This window comes from Plecotus auritus, assembly GCF_963455305.1.
Source record: "Plecotus auritus genome assembly, chromosome: 1".
Lineage (NCBI taxonomy): Eukaryota > Metazoa > Chordata > Mammalia > Chiroptera > Vespertilionidae > Plecotus > Plecotus auritus.
This window is the reverse complement of record NC_137770.1, coordinates 98,137,412-98,157,682: the sequence shown is the minus strand read 5'-3', so window position 1 is coordinate 98,157,682 and position 20,271 is coordinate 98,137,412. Positions and strand designations below refer to the sequence as shown.

General features: G+C 33.7%; 1 protein-coding gene across 4 annotated transcripts in view; it reads right to left on the bottom strand.

Annotated features, from left to right (window-relative positions):
* MIPOL1 (mirror-image polydactyly 1) overlaps positions 1 to 20,271 on the bottom strand; it is a 357,237-nt gene that overhangs the window by 276,996 nt on the left and 59,970 nt on the right. For all 4 annotated transcript variants that reach the window (XM_080641822.1, XM_080641823.1, XM_080641824.1 and 1 more), the window contains exons 2-4: positions 19,860 to 19,997; positions 19,208 to 19,286; positions 213 to 426 (exon numbers count right to left, since the gene is read on the bottom strand). In XM_080641822.1, the coding sequence (XP_080497948.1) occupies positions 213 to 426; positions 19,208 to 19,286; positions 19,860 to 19,880 (314 nt within the window). In that variant the 5' untranslated portion in view covers positions 19,881 to 19,997. The remainder of the gene's footprint in view (positions 1 to 212; positions 427 to 19,207; positions 19,287 to 19,859; positions 19,998 to 20,271) is intronic.

The following is a 20,271-nucleotide window of genomic DNA, read 5'->3' as shown; positions in this document are numbered from 1 at the left end:
GAAAAAGGTTGAAAATCGCTGATCTAGAGACATCATATTGATGTAATGGAAAACAGTAGAAAACTCTGGTAGATTCCCCAAATTTTAATATGTTAATGATATATCAAACTCAGCTCACACCAGAAAGAAGGAAGGGAGAATGAAGTGAGGGAGGAAGACGAAAGGAGTTCTCCCAATTCTTACACTCTGGATCTAAGGCTGCTGGCACTCACTTGGATTTTCCAGTAATGCAGTGAGATGTCTCACCACCTGGATGAGGAAAATTCCTTGACTTCTGCTCTGGCAGTTGTGTGTCCTCACACGTGGCTTCGTTAACTAATTCATTGCATTTCTGATGATTGCTTCCCTTAGAATTCTCAGTCAGTTGTTCATCTGGTTGTGTACTTTTATTTCTCCTTGTAGTCTCATGTTCAATATAACTTGGGGCTATTTAAATTAAAAACACATATAATATAAGAAAAACCATAGCTACATATTAAATCATTCAAATGAATATTTTTGTGGAAATAAATGCTCTCAGAGCTTTAAACATGTACTTATTAGTCTTACTCCTATTGTGATCACATAAGCATGAACAGTGTGATTCTGCCATGAATATTTCCATTCCCACAGTGAGACAGCATTTAGGACAGTGGTTTAAACATTGGATTCGGGTTGGAATAACCTGAGGCATTTCTAGAAATCCAATAGCCCAGACCCATCTTATATTAATGAAATCAAAATATCTGGGAGTGATTGGATGACTCCAGCATGCAATCAAACTTGAAAAGCACTGATTTAGAGGTATTATTTCCAGATTACTTTTTCTTCCTAAACTTTGAAAACTAGGTTGCAATAAGTTAGTGATTATAGTGAAGTAATATTGTACAAGGAACTCTTAATATCAGACTGTCTGGATCAGAATTCCAGCTTTGCCAAGTGCATAACTTCGGGCAAGAAAACACACCCACACCTCAGTCTCGTTTTTAAAATGGGAACGTAATAAGTTACCTCAGTTGTTGTGAGGATTAACTGAGTTAATACATGCAAAAAACTTGGCCTAGTGTCGGGCACATCAATAAGTGTTAGCTATTATTTTTGTAACCATCATCATAATATTATAAAATGAATATTAAAATTATTTTAACTCCCATTTTATCAGGTATGTGTTGTACATTAGAGGATCTGTTTCATAATTCCTTGCTATCTCATAAAAATTATTTTAAGCTATAACTAGTAAATGATAGCTATTTCAAAAGAATAATGTATATCTTATTTTTTGGGAAGAAAATGACACAAACACAAGTGCACAAAACAAACACTTTCACCAGTACATTAGATCAATAGGCACAAACACTGATTGTAAGTAAAACTTTATTATATCCACCAGAAACATTAAAAAGCAAAACTGTAAAAAGCAGGTAAGTATCATCTGCTTCTTGGTGATGCCATCTGCAACCAGCCAAATTTAAAATTCTTTTGAGGCAGAGAAAGTAGTTTTAAAATAAAAACAAAATGGGACATTTATAGATAAGATAATTCTCACAAAGTATTCTTTCTTTAAAAGGAAATTTTTTGCCTGTATATATGCTGAAATTAGAGGCAGTTATAAACTCCATGTTGTGGACATTTTCTTTTTGGTGGCTGAAGCTAGATTAGACAACATTTTAGTAAATTACTCTTGATTTCACTTTATTTGGGGGAATGAATTGGGAAAATGTGCTATCATAATTACATATATAAAATACCTATAAAATTTCAACACTATATTCTATTTTGGTTTAAAATATAACAATTATAGGTTTCTGGAGATAATTTGCTGCTTCTTGACATTTCAAAACGTGTATTTGGTTGGCTTTAGATGTTCATCATGCTATTTTTCTAGAAAAGGCTGGTCGCATGTAACCCCCAAAATCTGAACAAGAATTTTATAAATGGGCTCTCAGGAATACTACTATATCATTAACAAACCATGCTTTTCAACACTCACAGAGAACTTGTAATTCAAATGAAAGGAAATTATAAATAGTTACTGAAAGCAATTTATCAAATAACAAAAAGTGTCCCTAGGGACATATCAAAAAATAACTATTAGGGCTTATACTATGCTCCAGTTTATGAGGCACAAAGATTCATCATAAAGTAAAAGGATATGCCAGCTATAAATCGTCCCCAGTTGCTTATGCCAACACCATACCAACTGCTTCAGAATCTTCAGTCTTAACTCTCTGACCTGATTTTGGTACCAAACTTTGCATTATCTACAAATTGTCCTATATTTTTTGCCTCTGTATTTTTGTGTCTAGTTTAGCACCTTTCTCCTTTCAGTTTTTTTATTCCTAACCTTCTACTGTTTAATTTACCCCATCCTTTATATCTATACTTGCTATTTGCTTACTACAATTATAACTACTTCCGCTAACCTAACGTCAAATTTGTGATTTGTTGATTTCTTGGTAACTCACTGCCTCTCCACCTGTGACTGCTATCACTTCCCAATTCAGAGGAGAGGTGGGAGCTTCCCAATAAGAGGACTCCTTGCTGGTCCCTCCTGCATAGGAGTAATTAGAACCCTTCTTACTATTATTAAAATGAACTCAACAAGTCCTAACCCACTTCTGGATTTCAATTCTAAGTGTTTAATATTTTTTAAGAACCCTGTACTGTGTGAATAGGCTCTGATTAATTCTGGATGTTTCTACTCTTGCTCAGCATTTTAGATTCCTAACTATAACTGTTCATCAGACATTTGGGGCCTGCTCTGTAAATCAGACTATCCATACTCTTCTATGGAGACTTTGATTTTACTTTAGAGAAAACAAGGCTGATTTATAAAATTTCCCTTTCTGTCTGCCTTTTATTTATTTATTTATTTACTTACTATTTTAGCAAATATTGCTTAAATTCTTTGAATATTCTTGGTGCTTTCCTACTCTGCCATATTGCATTATTCTATATCAGAATTCAACCATTTATATAGAAAGTTTGACTCCTCTAATTAATTTATTCATTCATTTAATAATTCATGGAAAACCCATAGTGTGATATGTCATGTGACAAGTACTAGAAAAACAAAAACAAGCCCTAGCCAGTTGAGTTCAGTGGATAGAGCATCAGCCTGCATACTGAAGAGTCCTGGGTTCGATTCTGGTTAAGGGCATATGCCTGGGTTGCGGGCCCGGTCAAACGTGCAGGGAGGCAGCCAAACAATGATTCCCTCTCATCACTGATGCTTCTATCTCTCTCTTCCTCTCCCTTTCTCTCTGAAATCAATAAAAATATATTTTTTAAAAACACACAAAATTACAAGTAAGAAACAGACACACACACCCCTCCCCCATCAAGGACTCTATAATACACTGAAGAAAGCAAACTGACCTAATCATTTGAATACAATGTGATAAGGAAGGATTCCACTAGGGATATAGAGACCAAATACAATGGCTAAATATACTGACGCTCAACTGTAAACACTAGGAAGATTTCACAAAGACATTTGTTACAAAACAAAACAAACAAACAAACAAAAAAAAACAAGTAGGAATATGCAAACTAATGAACTGCCAATGGATTTAAGCTTGGAGAAATAAAGAAAAAGTAACAGACTATAAGAATAAGAAAAGAACAGGAAGAATAGGCTCAGAACAAAAGGAATAACTTTAGGAAAAACACAGTCATTTCTTACATGAACATGACAAGATGGTGTAGTCAGAAGGTGAACATTTCTAAAATGAGCAACATGTAAAAACAAAGTCCAAGATGTGATTTAACTGGGAATGGGTTGATGAAATAGACTGATAGTGAAGGTACCTGGAGAGGAGGAAATCAAGGACTCAGGGTAATGAAAAGCTTAACTCTGAAGACACTAAAATCATCCAGGAAAATGGCAAGAAACTGAGAAATCAGAGTCAAATGCAAAATACTTCACAGACTGCATAAACACACTAGGACAGAGATGAGAAAGGCAACAAGAAATGATTGTGGATAACAGTCATTTCCTTTTCCCTTTTGAAATAATTTTAGCCTTATAAAAAGTTGCAAAAATAGTGCAACTATTACAAATAATTTCTATGTACCCTTCATCCATATTCCCCAAATGTTAACATTTTCTTATACTTGCTTTATTATCCGTTCTCTCTGTATCTATCTGCCTACCTACACATATATAATTTTTCTGAAACATTTGAGAGTAAGTTGCACTTTAACTTTTCAAGTCAGATTTTAAGATACTACTCTATCCTGTTGCACCTTGCCAAATTTTCATCACCTTATTCCAAGCCCAACTGAAATTCAATTTCTGAGTTAGTACCTTCTCCAACCAAGAGGAAAAAATAGCACTTAGAGACTCTAATTCAATCTTCAATTATTTTTCCTGAACTCTCCAACCCAGGATAAAGGTCTTTATGAAGTGATAACAGGATGAAGCTATTCAAGTTTTAGTTGAGCCCGTTGGGCGTGGCTCAGTGGTTGAGTGCTGACCTATGAACCAGGCGGTAAGGGTTCAATTCCCGGTCAGGGCACATGTCCGGGTTGCAGGCTCCAACCCCAGTGTGGGGCATCCAGGAGGCAGCTGATCAATGATTCTCTGTCATCAATGATGTTTCTATCTCTCTCTCCCTCTCCCTTCCTCTCTGAAATTAATAAAAATATATTTTTTAAAAGTTTTAGTTGAGCTGTTGGTATCACCCATCACCTGAAAAAGCATTACATATGGAAATATAAATCAATAAAATACAACAAAAAGTGAAGTTATGGCTCTGTTTTACAAACCAGTCAATTAGATAAATGTTTAAATGAACACTTTCACTTTTGATTAAAACTCTCATATGCAGGCAGACGAATGCTTAAAGCTAAGACTATTGATTCTTCTCTCCCACACGTTTTAAAATGGAAACTCTATAACCTCCTTTAGTAATTTGCTTCAGTGTTTAATCAATGTTGTTGTTAATTATTTCACCATTAAGACTATTACCCTTCAAATTTATTTCTCCAAATGGACTTAGAGAATAAATTATCAATCTCTTCTTTATAATTCATAAGCCTCTGAGGTCTTTCTTTCCTTTGAGTTAAACAACAGGAAATATTTTCATGACGACTATCAGTCCCTTTATGTATTTGCTCTTCTATGGGCACACTGTATTATTTGGATGTAAGAATTTGATTACTTCAAATTCCCCAATTTTTGCTATTACTATCTAATGCTGCCACTGCCATATAAACTTACTAGTATCCTGTAACCATTTGAAAATGATGTTATGGAAGACTACTACTAGATATTCCTCACATGGCACTTACAGCTTTTGCTAGAGATAATTTATTCACTTGGTCAAAATAGGCGGATTTAGTGAAGATATTTTTTGGAATTTAATACTTAATACATGTGCCTAGGCGGGCTGCTTTGAAAATCCTGTATCTCTTTAGTGACTTTCATGCTGTTTCCAATGGATCATTTTCATAATCTAACAAATTCTCTCTTTACTTCTAGAGATAATGGTATTGCAAACTGTCTCAATGGTAACCTTGTTATTAAATTCTCAGTTCCTAAGTCCAGAAAATTAACAGCATTACACTATTTCCCATTTTAGGAACGAAAGCTTTAGAACCCCCTTTCAGTTCAAGTCTCCAGACAATTATACATTAGTCAATGTTTAATATACTCAGCTGAATTGATGCTACACAAGAAATCATGACTCATGGCCAAAGGTAACTTATTTCACAACTACTATACAGAAGTGAGGAGGCGGCTAGAATCAAATAGGGATTCTTAGGGGCTGGGAAATTCTGTTCTGTCTGGCTTTGTAAATAGTTTGTGACAACTGGTATCTGTGTAAACGGATTTGATGGTCCCCTGGGGGGTCAATGCTGTTTACTGAGCTGTTTCTTCAGGGTGGTTGAGTTAGAATTGTCTCTAAGGATCTACTGGGGTTTCTCAGCACAGCAACATCGCAGCTACCTGAGAGCTCACTGGCGTAAAAAGAAAGGGTAAGAGAAGTACTATGGGCAAGTACATTGAAATACATAGATATCCTGCTCCTTCAGATGTTGGTGCTATCAGGTAAATTTGTATCTAAAATGAACTATAATGGAGGTAATTTGTTAATGTGCTTTCTGACACTTGCTAACACAACTGGTCACCACTTCCTTAACTCTTTTTTTTTTCCCTCTGAAAGGTTATTACTTATACTGTAGCATCTGATTTTATAAGTATTGAAAGAATAAAAACCTCATGTTTATTGTTTATTTTATATATTGTCTATCACCACATTATGTAAGATCAAAATGATATAAAGTATTTTTTGCTGTTAAGTAGGTATAAAGTTGATGTGATAATAGGATTACTACAGTAACCCCACATTTTAAACAAAAGATGTTATCTTTTTCTCAATGGTTAAAGATTTTTCTAAATGAGTATTAGTTTCAACAAAATCAGAACAACAGTATCAGTTAGTGGCTCCCAATAACTTCTACCAATTCCTAGAGTTTTATGTGTATACAAATACTGCTTATTTCCTCTACTAAATTATTTCTGACTATGTTTCCTTTTGGGGGGGAGGGAGGTTTTTTCACATATTTGCATCTATGGTTTTTCCCCCAAACATAAAAGAAAAAGACATCAGAAACTTCTTCCATGTCACAGTGGTCCTACCTAATAGAAGTGTGTACAAGGGAAAAGTGCAGACCTTCCAACTAGAACACTGGTATGTTTAGATCTGCCAAGCTGAATCAGTGCATGAGCTCTTAAGATGGGCTTCAGGGTTTTAATGTTGGCTCTACCACACAACTGAATGACTTTTAGCAAATTATGTAACCTCTCACCAACTTCTTATCAATGAAAAGTACATAATAATAGCAACCACTTCAAAAGGTTTTGAGAATATAATTATTTAAATTACATAATCTCTTAGAAAAGTGTCAGCACAGAATTCACTCGATAAATATTAGCTATTATTATCTGTGAAAATTTGTTTTGCTGAAAGCAAAATATTTACTTATTAAAATATAATAAAAATAAATAACATATAAGAAAAAGTCTTATTAAAAAAATAAGAAGACATGGACCTGGAAAATAAAATGCTACCTTATTCAATGAGAGAAACATAATAGAAATACTTAATGTGGTTAAAACTTGTAATTAATAACTAGTGGTTTAATAAAGTTTGTATCAGATTATAAAACAAATTAATTACAGAAATAATAGGACCTCAAATTTTAGAAATCTTGACAAAAGATCCTGAAAGAAAATTCAATCCCACACAAATAAAATTAATAGTATAATTCTGTAAATTCAATCCATTTCAGAAAATAAGAAATGCAAATGGCATGTTCTGTAACATAATTTGAGCACTCACTACATTGGCACATTATATTAGATATAATAACAATCATGGTTAGTAGGTCACAGGTGCTTATCATTCACAGATTCTAATTTGGGAGTCACAGGAAATTTGGTAACTTTTGGATCCTTGACTTAAAAAATGCAAACTTGCTACTTAGATACTGTGTATTCTGTATATTCGCTCAGGGTTTGTTTTTGTTTTTTTAGTTTGTTTTGTTTTGTTTTGTTTTTGGCTTGACCAGCCATAAGAAGAAGAAGAAAAAAAGAACTATAACTTCCATTGTAAGTCTGCATACTCACTGCCCACATTTCAAGTACTCAAAGCTACATGTAGCCATTGGCTACCATGTTGGAGAGCAGAAATACAGTCTTATGTAGTTCTAATAAGGTGTGTGTGTGTGTGTGTGTGTGTGTGTGTGTGTGTGTGTGTGTGTAAAGAGAGGAAGTAAAAAACATGTGGGAGAGGCTGGATGTAGCTGTAAGACACTGAAGGTTTATAAAGGTTTATAAAGCTGAAAAATCATGAAATCTGTCAATATGACATAATTTAACAACTTGGATATGAGGGTTAGACATTCAAAATAAACTACATCCTTTACATTCCTATACATAGTTGTATATCTAGATTCTAGATAAACATGTCAAAATGAAGTGGTGATGAGTTATTTCATCTTTAATACAATTCAATAACTTCATATATCATGTTACAACTTCTCCACTACATAGTCATGGAAATTACTGAAATTTTGTTACTTATTTTATTATACGAAAGCTATTTAAAATGGTGAAATTGTACCAAATTTTTTAAAGTTCTTTTTTGTTTCAATAAATCTCAAATAGTCATGAATACATCAATGTTCATTCTATAGGGTAAAAAGGTAAGAATTCTGTATAAAAACTAAGTTCTATCATAACGTTTCAGCTTTTAAATTTTAACATCGTTTCTTATACTAGAAGGCCGTGAACAGAGTATAATAGTATAATCTCCTAAAGCTTAGGCTACCTAATTAACTTATGAACATATCACATAAAATAAAGCTTTATAAAACTTTTATTACCCTATTTAAACCATTATAAATATTACTTAGTCTGAAATGATTGTGAAAACTATCCTATCTTTATTCTTTTTGTCCTCCAGTGATATGAACCATTTGGCTACTCACTGTATATTCCTAACCTTGCTCAGTTTTTCTTATTATAATAATACTTTGTATGAAGCAATTAAAATGTAAATGAACTAGGTAAATCTTAAAATTCTACAACTTCAAGTAAAATAGGTTTCATAATTATATATATTTTATTTAAGTATGAATACATACTGATTGTCCATATATTCAACAATTTCATAGATCATTTATAGAAGGCAAGTTTTCAATAACAAGTATAAAGAGAGAAAAAAGGTTTTCTTTATATGTGCCTTTCATTTTACTTACGAGTATTTTTAGATTTGGAAAACAAAACAGAAGAATCACAAGTCAGATACTAAGTGGAAAGCACTGAAACACAATGTTAATTCTAATGGGTGGATGATTGTGTTTGGTCTTTTGAAACTTTGAAGTATAGGTAAGTCTTGATCACACAAATTAATAAATCCTAAAGCTGGAGTTAACAATAACCATTACACCCAAATTCTGCAGCTTAGCCCAGCCAATTTTTCAAAAGGTCAGGTTGTGAACTGGAGAAGATCAGGGAGGTCCACCGCATAGCTTTGTTGCCAGGCATCTCTCGTCTGGATTGTTGCAGGCATTTATTAGTATTCGTCAGCAGACTCAACAGAGCAAACAAGAAATGCAAGCACGAATAATAAAATGAAATGCTGCTATATAACCCTTTGTCATTCAGCAAATATGGGACTTTTTAGCTACATTGTTCCTAAACCTGGGTTACTACTTTAATTTTTCTCCACAGTGCAGTCTGAATGAGTATGCATGTGTGTTAAATGCAGAGCTCCCCTAACAACTGCAGGACTGCCATTTAATCTGTTGGTAGATGGACCATTTCCTGTGGGAACCCTAGCTATGATTTCCAGATCCACCAAATAAATCTCAGATTAAGATTCCAAATGAAACCTGCCTTTGGCAGATAAAAAATGTCAAGATGAATATAAACAGTAAAATTATAAATTATCTAGGTGTTGCATGACAAACCAATGTTCATTTTTTTTTTGTTGACATGTGCCCAAATATCAAAACTATATGAGACATTCATCAAATGTCACACTTTCACAATATTGGAGGCATCATTAAAACTGTTTGACTAAGAACATCAAAGTATTTAAGCAGTAGCTCAAAAGTATATTTGTGGAAAGTAGAAGAATAAATTTACATATCAGTAGCAGCTCATAAGGGATGGGTAAATATTCTGTTTATCTCTCATTGTAATTCAGTTACTTTAAATACAAGATTTTAGGAAATCATTATACTCTATACGGCATCATTACATGACTTTCTATGCAAATGATATACGTTTTATTCAAATTTACCATTTGTTTCTCCAGGAAAAACACACACAAAACAAAACAGAAGCATAAAAGGTATAGATTCCCATTTCATTGATCAACTGTGCCTACTTGTCATATTAGTCAGTTACAGGATTATAGCATCATCACCTCCTTCTTAGAGTTTCACTTTTTTTAGAAAAGCATTAAATACCTGAGACAAAAAAAAAAGGCCTGAGAAAAGTAAATTTGATTTTTTAAATAATGTGTTTATTTCAAATGACTTCACAGAGGGGCAGAGACTTTTAAAAAAGGAAAAGGTAATAAAGGAGCAATATAGAACATCTTAGAGAGCAAATGACCTATTAAAAATGCAGAGGAAGTCTCTGATGCTGGTCTCTATTAAGTCCTCAGGAGACCAAGGATGGCTTTTTAATGGATATTTTTGTTTTGTCATTACTCTTCTTACCTGGACTAATACATCCTGTTCTGGTCTTAAACTCCATACTGGTTGATTATAAAATATGGGCAATGAATGTTTCTGAAAGGAAACAATCGTATCTCTTGAATTGAAATCATCCTTTTTTTAACTTTAAACTCTTACAAGCAATTAAATAAAAAACTTCAGTGACTCCAAATTTTGCAACATCTGTTTTTTTTAAAATAAAGATTCAAAAACCATCTAATCTACTTAAAATAAAAATTTATTTAAACTGAAAATTCTTTACATTAATCTGGGGAAAGGATAGAGAATACTCTATACTCCATACCCAAATGTTAGAATTTATACAAGAGCCTAAATTCTTAAGAACTACCTATTTGTTCTATTCCCTATCATCTTTCCTCCAAAACATGTGTTGGTTCAAGCAAACTAATGCTGAATAAACCCTACCTATCCCAATTTGTTAGGATTCTATATTAGTCTGAAATTCTTGAACACTTGGGGGGGGGGGGGGAGAATAGAAAAAAAAATAAGACATTAATTGAAGAAGGAAATAAGGATATCTTGTTCTTAACTTTGATTATATTTCTATATTAAAAATGCTCAAAATCAATAAATATTATTATGCCTTAGAATACATCCAATTATCTCAGGAATAGCCAGTGAAATGATTAAGGAGGTGAATTTAGTTTTTAATTTAAAAAATATTAAATTTGCAAAAGCTAACATATTTACTTACTCTACAAGTATAATTTTATCAATATGAACTGATTACTTTTAACTTTTCATCTACTAGCATCCTGAATTTAAAGTACCAACAAGGTTTGATATGTGAAGGCTAGAATCACTTAAAAAATAAAAATAAAAGTAAAAATAAAATTTTGTAAAATAATTACTTTTTACCATACATCGTCAGCATAGCTTTACCATTTATCAAAGGATTATCAATTTTACCCAAAAGCTATAGATTAGAATATTTCATTTAGACTATGAAATAATCTATGCAACCAATTTCAAAATTTTGTAGTCTGGATTGTTCTGTTTGCTTTTTCATATTCCTCAAAAAGAAACAAAAGCATGAAAAACAAAACAAAGAAAAATTCTACCTCAAACTTCTCCAAAATGAATTTAAAAATGTCCTACATGGCAAGTTCTGACTCATGCGCGCGTGTACACACACACACACACACACGCACAATTGGAGCATTTGGTAACTCCCCAAAAGTATTTTATTCAATTATCAAATTTATTTATAACCAAAAGTAGTGAATAAATGCAGTAAATGTAGTCACATCAGTCCTACTCCACAGCCAGTCAACCTGGACAACTGTGTAAATGGCATTAATTTGGTTTATACAACAATGTATATTGATTCAGATCTGTAAAATCAACAAAATGCCAATGTACTCTCAGGACTTTATAGTAATCATACTAAAAGTGACAAATATAGTCACTATGGAGAGCACAACAATCTTCTTAAATATGACAGACTGAAATTCTAACTTCTAGAAAATTAAAAATTTAATGTATTAAGATAAATATGTGTTCCAGGAAGTGCTCTGGCATGAAAGATCCATAACTAAAAATGAATGAGCACGTTTATCAGAATCTAAAACAAAGCAAACACTTTAAAAAATTCAAGTCGTTTTTCTACTTCAAAAAAACATTCTTATTTTCATGGCCACAAATAAATTTGAAAGAGCTTGGATAATAAAAGTAGAATTGGACTTCTGTAAATAAAAGAAATAGTCACAAGTTGTACAAAGAGAAGATCATATAAATATATCAAAATGGGGGAGAACTGGTCCTATTCAAAAAAGAAATTTACCATTTTCATGCTTATTCTCCTTAGTGATTATTATTTTTATAAAATGAAGCACCAAAGGTATAGTAAGAATTCTAAGAGTACAAAATTAATCTAATTTAAAACACTCTAAATTTAGTAAAAAGACAAAGATTCCTATCATCTCACAAACTATTCCATTATTAAGAATTTATGGGTAGGTTCATTGAATGGAGCAAATGTCCCACTGTTGGGCGGATGCTGATAGTGGGAAGGTTGAGTGTATGCAGGGTTAGGGAGTACCGTGTATAATGGGAGCGCTGTACTTTTCGCTTAATTTTGCTGTGAACCTAAAACTGCTCTACAAATAAAGTCTATTTAAAGAACTGCCAAAATGCATAATTTAGGCATAAATTAACAAACGTGAATTATTTTTATCAGAAATAGATGAATTTCAAAATACAGTACATAACAAAATTTACAACCAATTAGAAAACAAAGTTGCCCGTGTAAAATTTTTTGTTTTCATTCCTCTTTCCTACCAAGACCAAGAGAAGTAACAGAATCATTCATATCAAGCTTAAAAATAAAAACACCCAGAATCCCACTTTAACAAACTTATTTAAAAGAATGTAATTTTAAAAATAGAATAGTATATCCTCAGTCATTCACTTAAGAGTTGCCTTGGCATTTCCTCTGAAAATAAATCAATCCTTGCTGGCCAGCTGCCAGTAATCCTAAAACCACTCTCTCAAAAATTCTAGATGGTCATGTGTAAGAAACTACCAGCATTCTATTAAGTTAGGTACTATGGAGATGAATAATAAATATATTCAGACCTCAGAAATGTCTTCTTTAACCACTCTATGGAATATGGAAAATAAAAAAACGCATTCTTAAATTCATACTTGCTAAAAGGAAAAAGCATATTGTATGATGCCAGCAGTCTGAAGATTTTTATCGCAACTGGGATTTCAATATGGACAAAATTAGGTTTACCCTAAGTGAATATTATTGACTTTATATTCTATTTTATCAAATATAAGTATACTAAATATAAGCTATACTACTTTGAAAAAATCAAGTTTCTAATAATATTGTATGAACATAATTTTTGAAGTTTCTTATATAAAATTAATAATTTCAAATTGTTATTTGTTTCCTAATACCTTCAGATATTTTTTATATACCTACTTTCACAACTGAATGGCATACAATGACAACCACCACCACCATTTATTTAAACCCTGTAAAATACGTCAACAATCTTTTTTTTTCCCATCTGTAAAAATCATTATCACCACCACACTACTTAAAATAATCACTCTGGTATATGAAATACATATTAAATAAACTCATTTTCTGTTTCAGGTATTGTAGTAGGACTTTCATACACAATCCCTAACTTTCAAAAACAGTCCTAAAGGGATTATCTCCTCTTCCATAAAAAAGAAAATTCAGGCTTCAAAATAATTATGAAACTTGCACCCAAGTCCAGGTAACTAACATAAGAAGTGAAGTATTAACAAAATTGAAACATGAGTCTATCTAGCTCCAAACCTGCGTTCTTTCTTCTATAACTTTTTAGTGAAATTATTAAATGCGTTGGTTCTCCAGTGGTAATTTACCTTCTACTTTAAAACAAACAAAAGCAAATTACATTACTCATTTAAGGAAAATACACCATTACTTACTAGAAAGCAAATTATTAAATACAATTCAAGGCCTATTATTTAACACAAAATGATTAATTATCTAGATATTTTTAAAACCTTGAATTTCTCGATGCTTAGGAAATCATTTTTTTCTACCAACAACTTTGTTGGTAGAAATGGAAATCCATTCTACGCAACTTGCCATTTCTTTCCCCTCTGCTTTAAAAGAAAATAATTTATTTAAATGATATGAGATTCTACAATCATATTGTAGTTACAATGATCAAAGATACATCCTAGATGTTTTTCTACAGATGTCTACTTTTATAAAATTCTTGCAAGTCATGAAATAGTTTTAGGTATAATTCAATTACAGAACAACAGATGGACAGAAGGTAAAAAGAATATATACTTTGTGAAAAGACAGAAAGATAAATGAACCAATAATAAGAGAGATTGATGGTGGCACACAGGTTCCAAATGCCAAGCAAAAGTAAGTAGTATTCTGACTAGAAACTAATAAACCACTTACAAGTTATCTTTTGCTAGGTTTGATAGAAAAACCATTAAGAATCATGGCTACAAGAGGTAACAGCTAATTCAATTCAAAAATAAAGAGGACGTTTGCTTTTCACCAAAATTCAGCAAAAGATTTTTAAAATATTTGCTAACCTCCAATAAACTACATGTAAAGATTCAATTAACATAAGCAGTTCTAGAAGTAGTTTTTCATCTCAAATTTCAGATGAGTATAATGATTTAGAATCATGCTTACTTTTTAAGCTTAACAGAAAATAGTTTTAAAACAATTCATATTTAAATTGAGATAAAACCTAATTGAAAAAAACCACTCTGTACATAAATATACATTAAATATAATTTCCTAAAATAATAAAACTGAAAATAATATTGAAGAAACCATAACATTGAAAGGTGTTTGTCTAAAGCTTCCTCAAGCTCTGTGATTCTTACCATCAATTGTAAGAAATATTTAAAATAGAGCAGACTTAATATTTAATTTGAGTAGGCACAGTAATCTTTTTTAATCTTTCTTAGGGAACACTGACCCCTAAAGGTTGTAAACTTAAATATGTTTTACAATATTCTAAATTTAACAGGCACCCAGACCTCATTTTTACCTATATTAGTGTAGGTATGTATAGATATGACATACACACTTATTCATAAATAATATGAAAGCTATTTCCAATGGACTGTTGTGTATTACAAAACAACTAAATTATGTTTCTGCTAATTTAATAAAAACCACCAAAATTGAATATAAAAAATATCCAGAAATTTTTTATTCTTTTCCAATTAATTACTCATAGGAGATTTTGACACCATGTCTTTTTTCTTATACAGTTAAGTAACTAATAAGTAAATGCTAAAAAGAGTTAACCAATGACATAACAAGTCATTCTTTCTGAAGGCTGACTTTACATACATACTTTGATTATGATCTTTTGTGTGTGTGTGTGTGTGTGTGTGTGTGTTTTCTTAAAAAGCAGAAAAAAAAAGGAATCTTGAAAAAAAAAGTTTTTGTGAAAGGGTAAAACACCATTTACTTCTTAAGAAGCCAGAAGATGTTACTAATGCTCACTGGGCAACACACATTTATTCCCTCACGTATTGCTTCCATCAGCTGAAAATTTCTTTCATTGAGGTTTGATCTTTTTAACTACTTAAAAAAACCTGGGCACATTTTGTAGATGTCATCACCCCTTCCACCTACCAACTTTAGCTTTACACTTTCCAAACTACCTATAATGACAAAGAAAAATGTAAATAGTTATATCTATTAATATTGTACATTTCATACATTCTTTGACTTAAATATTCAGCAACATTTCTGCAATAAAGCTAGGAAAAGAATAACCACTTTAGCACTTCTCATAATGAATCTGTAAAATGACACAAAAGTAAATCTGCATAATTCAAGGTGTTAATTAGCTCAATTAAAAAAATAAGTAAAATAACATCCTATCTAATAAAAGAGTAATATGCAAATTAACCACCACTCTGCCACACCCACAAGCCATGCCCACCAGCCAATCAAGAGCGAATATGCAAATAAACCCAACCAAGATGGCTACAGCCACAGAGAGCAGGAGGGAGGCTTGGGTTTCCCCGGCAATGGAGGAAGCCAAGCTTTCCGCCTGCCCTTGCCGGCCTAGGCCTCCACTCAAGGCTACAAAGTTTCAATGATAGAAGATAAATATAGCCAAACAAAAATGGCCATGGAGCTGGAAAGAGCAGGAGGCTAGGGTTGCCACCGGTGATGGAGGAAGCCAAGCTTTCTGCACACCCTGGCCGGCCCAGGCCTCCGCTTAAGGCTACAAAGTTTCAATTATAGAAGATACATAAATCCAACAGAAATGGCTGCCGCCATGGAGCAAGCAGAAGGCTTGGCTCCACTCCAGGCGACAAAGTTTCAATTATAAAGGATAAATAAACCCCAGATATCAGGGCCTCTGCTTGGGTCGCCAGGGGGTGTGGCCGGCCTGCAAACCAACACAGGCCCCTCGCCCAGGCCGCCCCATGCCCCAAGGGAACCCCCACCCTGATCTGGGACACCCTTCAGGGCAAACCAGCTAGCCCCCACCCATGCACCAGGCCTCTATCCAATCTAATAAGAGTAATATGCAGATTGACCATCACTCCAACATACAACATGGCTGCCCCCATGTGGTCAAAGATCCTGCCCCCATGTGGACACAAGATGGCCAGCAGGGGAGGGCAGTTGCGGGGGACCAGGCCTGCAAGGGAGGGCAGTTAGGGGTGACCAGGTCTGCAGGGGAGGGTAGTTAGGGGGAAACAGGCTGGCAGGGGAGCAGTTAGGCATCAATCAGGCTGGCAGGGGAGTGGTTAGGGGGTGATCAGCCTGGCAGGTAGAAGTGGTTAGGGGCAATCAGGAAGGCAGGCAGGTGAGCAGTTGGGAGCCAGCAGTCCTGGATTGTGAGAGGGATGTCCGACTGCCCGTTTAGGCCTGATCCCACCATGATCAGGCTTAAACGGGCAGTCAGACATCCCTCGAGGGTTCCCAGATTGGAGAGAGTACAGGCTGGGCTGAGGGACGCCCCCTCCCCCCGTGCACGAATTTCGTGCACCGGGCCTCTAGTTAAATGAAATAAGTACTAGTATTTATGAGCGTATACTATGAACATTTGTGTATGAGAGTTTTGAAGTAATCTATGCTTTATGATAAATTCCATGAACCGTGATATCAAAGAAATGACTATGTAGACTTCACTGGTTTAAATATATCAGTTATCACTAAACTCAAAATATATTCTATTTACCTGTTTAATTTTATTTCTTAATAATGTTTCATTAATAGGCCCTTTATAAAATATGTAATTGTTTAATTCCTATTTCCAATGTCAAAAGCATACCTGTAAAAATGCAAATTTTCTTAATACTGTTTTAGTCACAACTATTGTAGTCTGTTTCCTGCAAACTATGCAGCCATGTCTTTAGCCCTAAAACCTTCCTTTTCATGAGCATCCTAGAACTTCAGCAGCTCCATTCCTCTGCATCTTTCCTGCTTGTTCCACATTTATTATTACTGATTTCAGAGAGGAAGGGAGTAGGATAGAGAGATAGAAACATCAAGGATGAGAGAGAATAATTGATTGTCTGCCTTCTGCATGCCCCACACTGGGGATCGAGCCTGCAATCTGGGCATGTGTCCTGGTTCATAGGTCGATGCAACCACAGAGCCACTCTGGCCATTCCACATTTATGAGAAGAATTTCCTCCATAGCTTCCAGCTCTTTAGATATATTAAATATAATTCCTTTGGCTTAAAGATTTGTTTGTCTATAATTTACACAACATACTTTTCATGGAAATGTGACCTCTGAATAGGAAACATAAGTAACAGGGGCATCATGATTTACTTCCTCTTTTCTTATTTTGTACATAAATCGAGTAAAACTGCTTTGAGCTCTTTAAAAGAAGGCTGTTTGCTTGTTTATTTGCATAAATGAATAAAAACAGCTATAAAACATTAGTTTCCAGATCCAGAGCTATGTATCGTTAACACAAACTTACATAAAAAAGAGTAGATCAAAATTGTCACAAAGTTCATACACTAAAACATTTAAACTTTATATTGAAAATCTTTAACTATCCTATTTGATATGACTTTATGCACAATTCAGTTATCTGGATTCTAAACTCTTAACAAGCAGCCTAAAATCACAAATAAGAGAAAAGTTGCTAATGGTAGGCAGAAACAACAGGAAAATTAATAACAGTATGTAAGTCTAAAACAAATGCAGAAGTCAGGAAAAGGGATACTCAGAAAGCACAGACCATTCTATTCCTGAAAATAATTGTGTAGCCATTAACTTATTTAGTAAAACGATGATAGAACAATCGCCCCAAATGGCCTTTAACCTTCTGAAAAAGGTAAGTTGACACATGGTGAAAACGGAGCCCTATTGGGGAAGGGGAATCCAAAGAGAGAGAGAGATGTGTAATGTGTTGGTAATAATCCTATTTTTAAATTACAAAATTGTTAGAGAAAATAAAAATGATGGACATAATATTTAAGCTTTCAGCTATATGTGATACTATAGTCATAATGGTCCATTTCCCAAGGATTCCAGATTTGCAACGTTTTACTGTAAGAGACTTCAATTAAAAATCTAACATTTTTTTGAAACCTCCCTCTTTATGGCTCTATTGATAGTCAGATGTGCCCTTTTTATCTCTTTATCTCTCTCTATCAGGCCATCTTTCAGGATGTCTTTCAAATTGTGTTTCTGTCCTGACTGTTCTGTCCCTCGGCTTGTACATATGTGTGTATCTTTCTCTCTCTCCTGTCTCTGTCGCTGTCTTGGAGTGTCTTTCTCTGTCTCCATCTGTACATCTCTGTTGCTCTGACTCTGTCTGGCCCCCTCTGACACCATCCTCTGTGGGTGTGTCTGTGAGTATGCCTATGCCTCTATCTCTCTCAGTGTCTTCTCTCTCTCAGTGTCCTCTCTCCCTCTCTCTCTCTCTCTCTCTCTCTCTCTCTCTCTCTCTCTCTCTCTCTCATTTTATGTCTCTATCTCTCTCTCACTGTGTTTCTCTTACTTTGATTGCTCTGAGTCCAGGTGTTCCTATGTCTTCATATGTATATCTATACACGTGTCTTTCTCTGTGTCTCGCTACTTGAGTGTAGGATCTCCCTTACTGTTATGCATCTCTTTCCGCTTGTGTTTCTTTCTTTGAGTGTCCCTCTCTTTATGCATCCCTCTCCCAGTTATTCTCTCAGTCTTTATGACTTGTGTTTCTATGTTTCTTTCTCTCCCTTGTGTCTGGCCCCACCTTTTTCTCTCAATAGCTCTTCCTCTGTGTGTGTGTGTCTTTCTCTGCATGTGCCTGTCTTTGTGTGTCATTCTTTGTGTCCCTTTTGCAGTATGTGGGTCTCTTTATGTGTGCCTCCTCCTTTGTGTGTGGGTGTGTGTGTGTGTGTGTGTGCTTGTCTGCCTCTCTCTAATTGGTTAAAACAAACACACTTCATTCAGTGCCTTGAACTAGCACAACACCTGGGGTTTGGTATTAATACCTTAAAAGTCCTTACCTTTTGACCAGTCCTCCATTTGTACTTCTGTTCTTGTTTGCTCTGGCAATGTCTCTGGTTTTTGCTCCAGGATTTGAAGCTAAAATAAAGCCACCTCTAGATAAATAAACTTAAAACAATATATCAGAATACACTTAAGCCTTACCTTTGTTTAACAGAGAATTTACAGGATAAATGATTTTCTAAAACATTTGTAATGGGACAATTAACTGTGCATTCAACAGATGAAATTAAATCATTTTTCTCAGAAACAGGTTCTTTCCTTTACACTTATATTTTAGTAAATACAGTTCAGGTTAAGCTTCTAGATATTCTTGCTCCTTTGGTTAGAGAATCATTTAATTTATTTAGTCTTTTCCAACTATAACTTCAACTATTTAACAAGAATAAAATTTCTAGTCTATTTGTCATAAACTTTATACCCAAAATTTCAAATTTATTTATTTGAATTTACAATACATATTTTCATATAAAATATGTTTTAATTGTAAAAGTCATTTAAAAATGCTTTTCCAATTAAAAAAATAAAGAATATCATTAATTTGTGGAATTATTCGTATTTTGCTCTTAAACTTGATTTCATAATAAACATGACAAAAGCTCTGCAAGTTTTTTGTGTGCATGCTGTTAAGGAGAATAAAATTAGATTTACCTTGCAGCTAGAACTCTGCATTCTTTAAAAAGTCCTCAAATAAAGCTGAAGTAAGCTTCTCTTTTTCCAATTTTCTCTAAATATGTTGATCTGGAGTTGGCAATCTTTTTCTAAGTTCCTCATTTACTTTTGGATTAGCTGAAAATATAGGAAGTTATTAATATCAAAGAAATATGTTCTAGTCAATGAAGCCATTTCCCTACATATTGCCCAAAAAGGTTAATAATAATTGCAGTCTTTTAATAAGAGATTCATATAGCAAGACATGTAGAAAATACAGTCTTTAATAACCTCTGGAGTATTTTAAAACATGTCTTACAGGCATTAATGTGCTTAGTAATATACTATTTAAAACCATAATTTTATCCCTCTGTAATATACAGTCACTCTTCCTCATCATTTGCCCAGATAA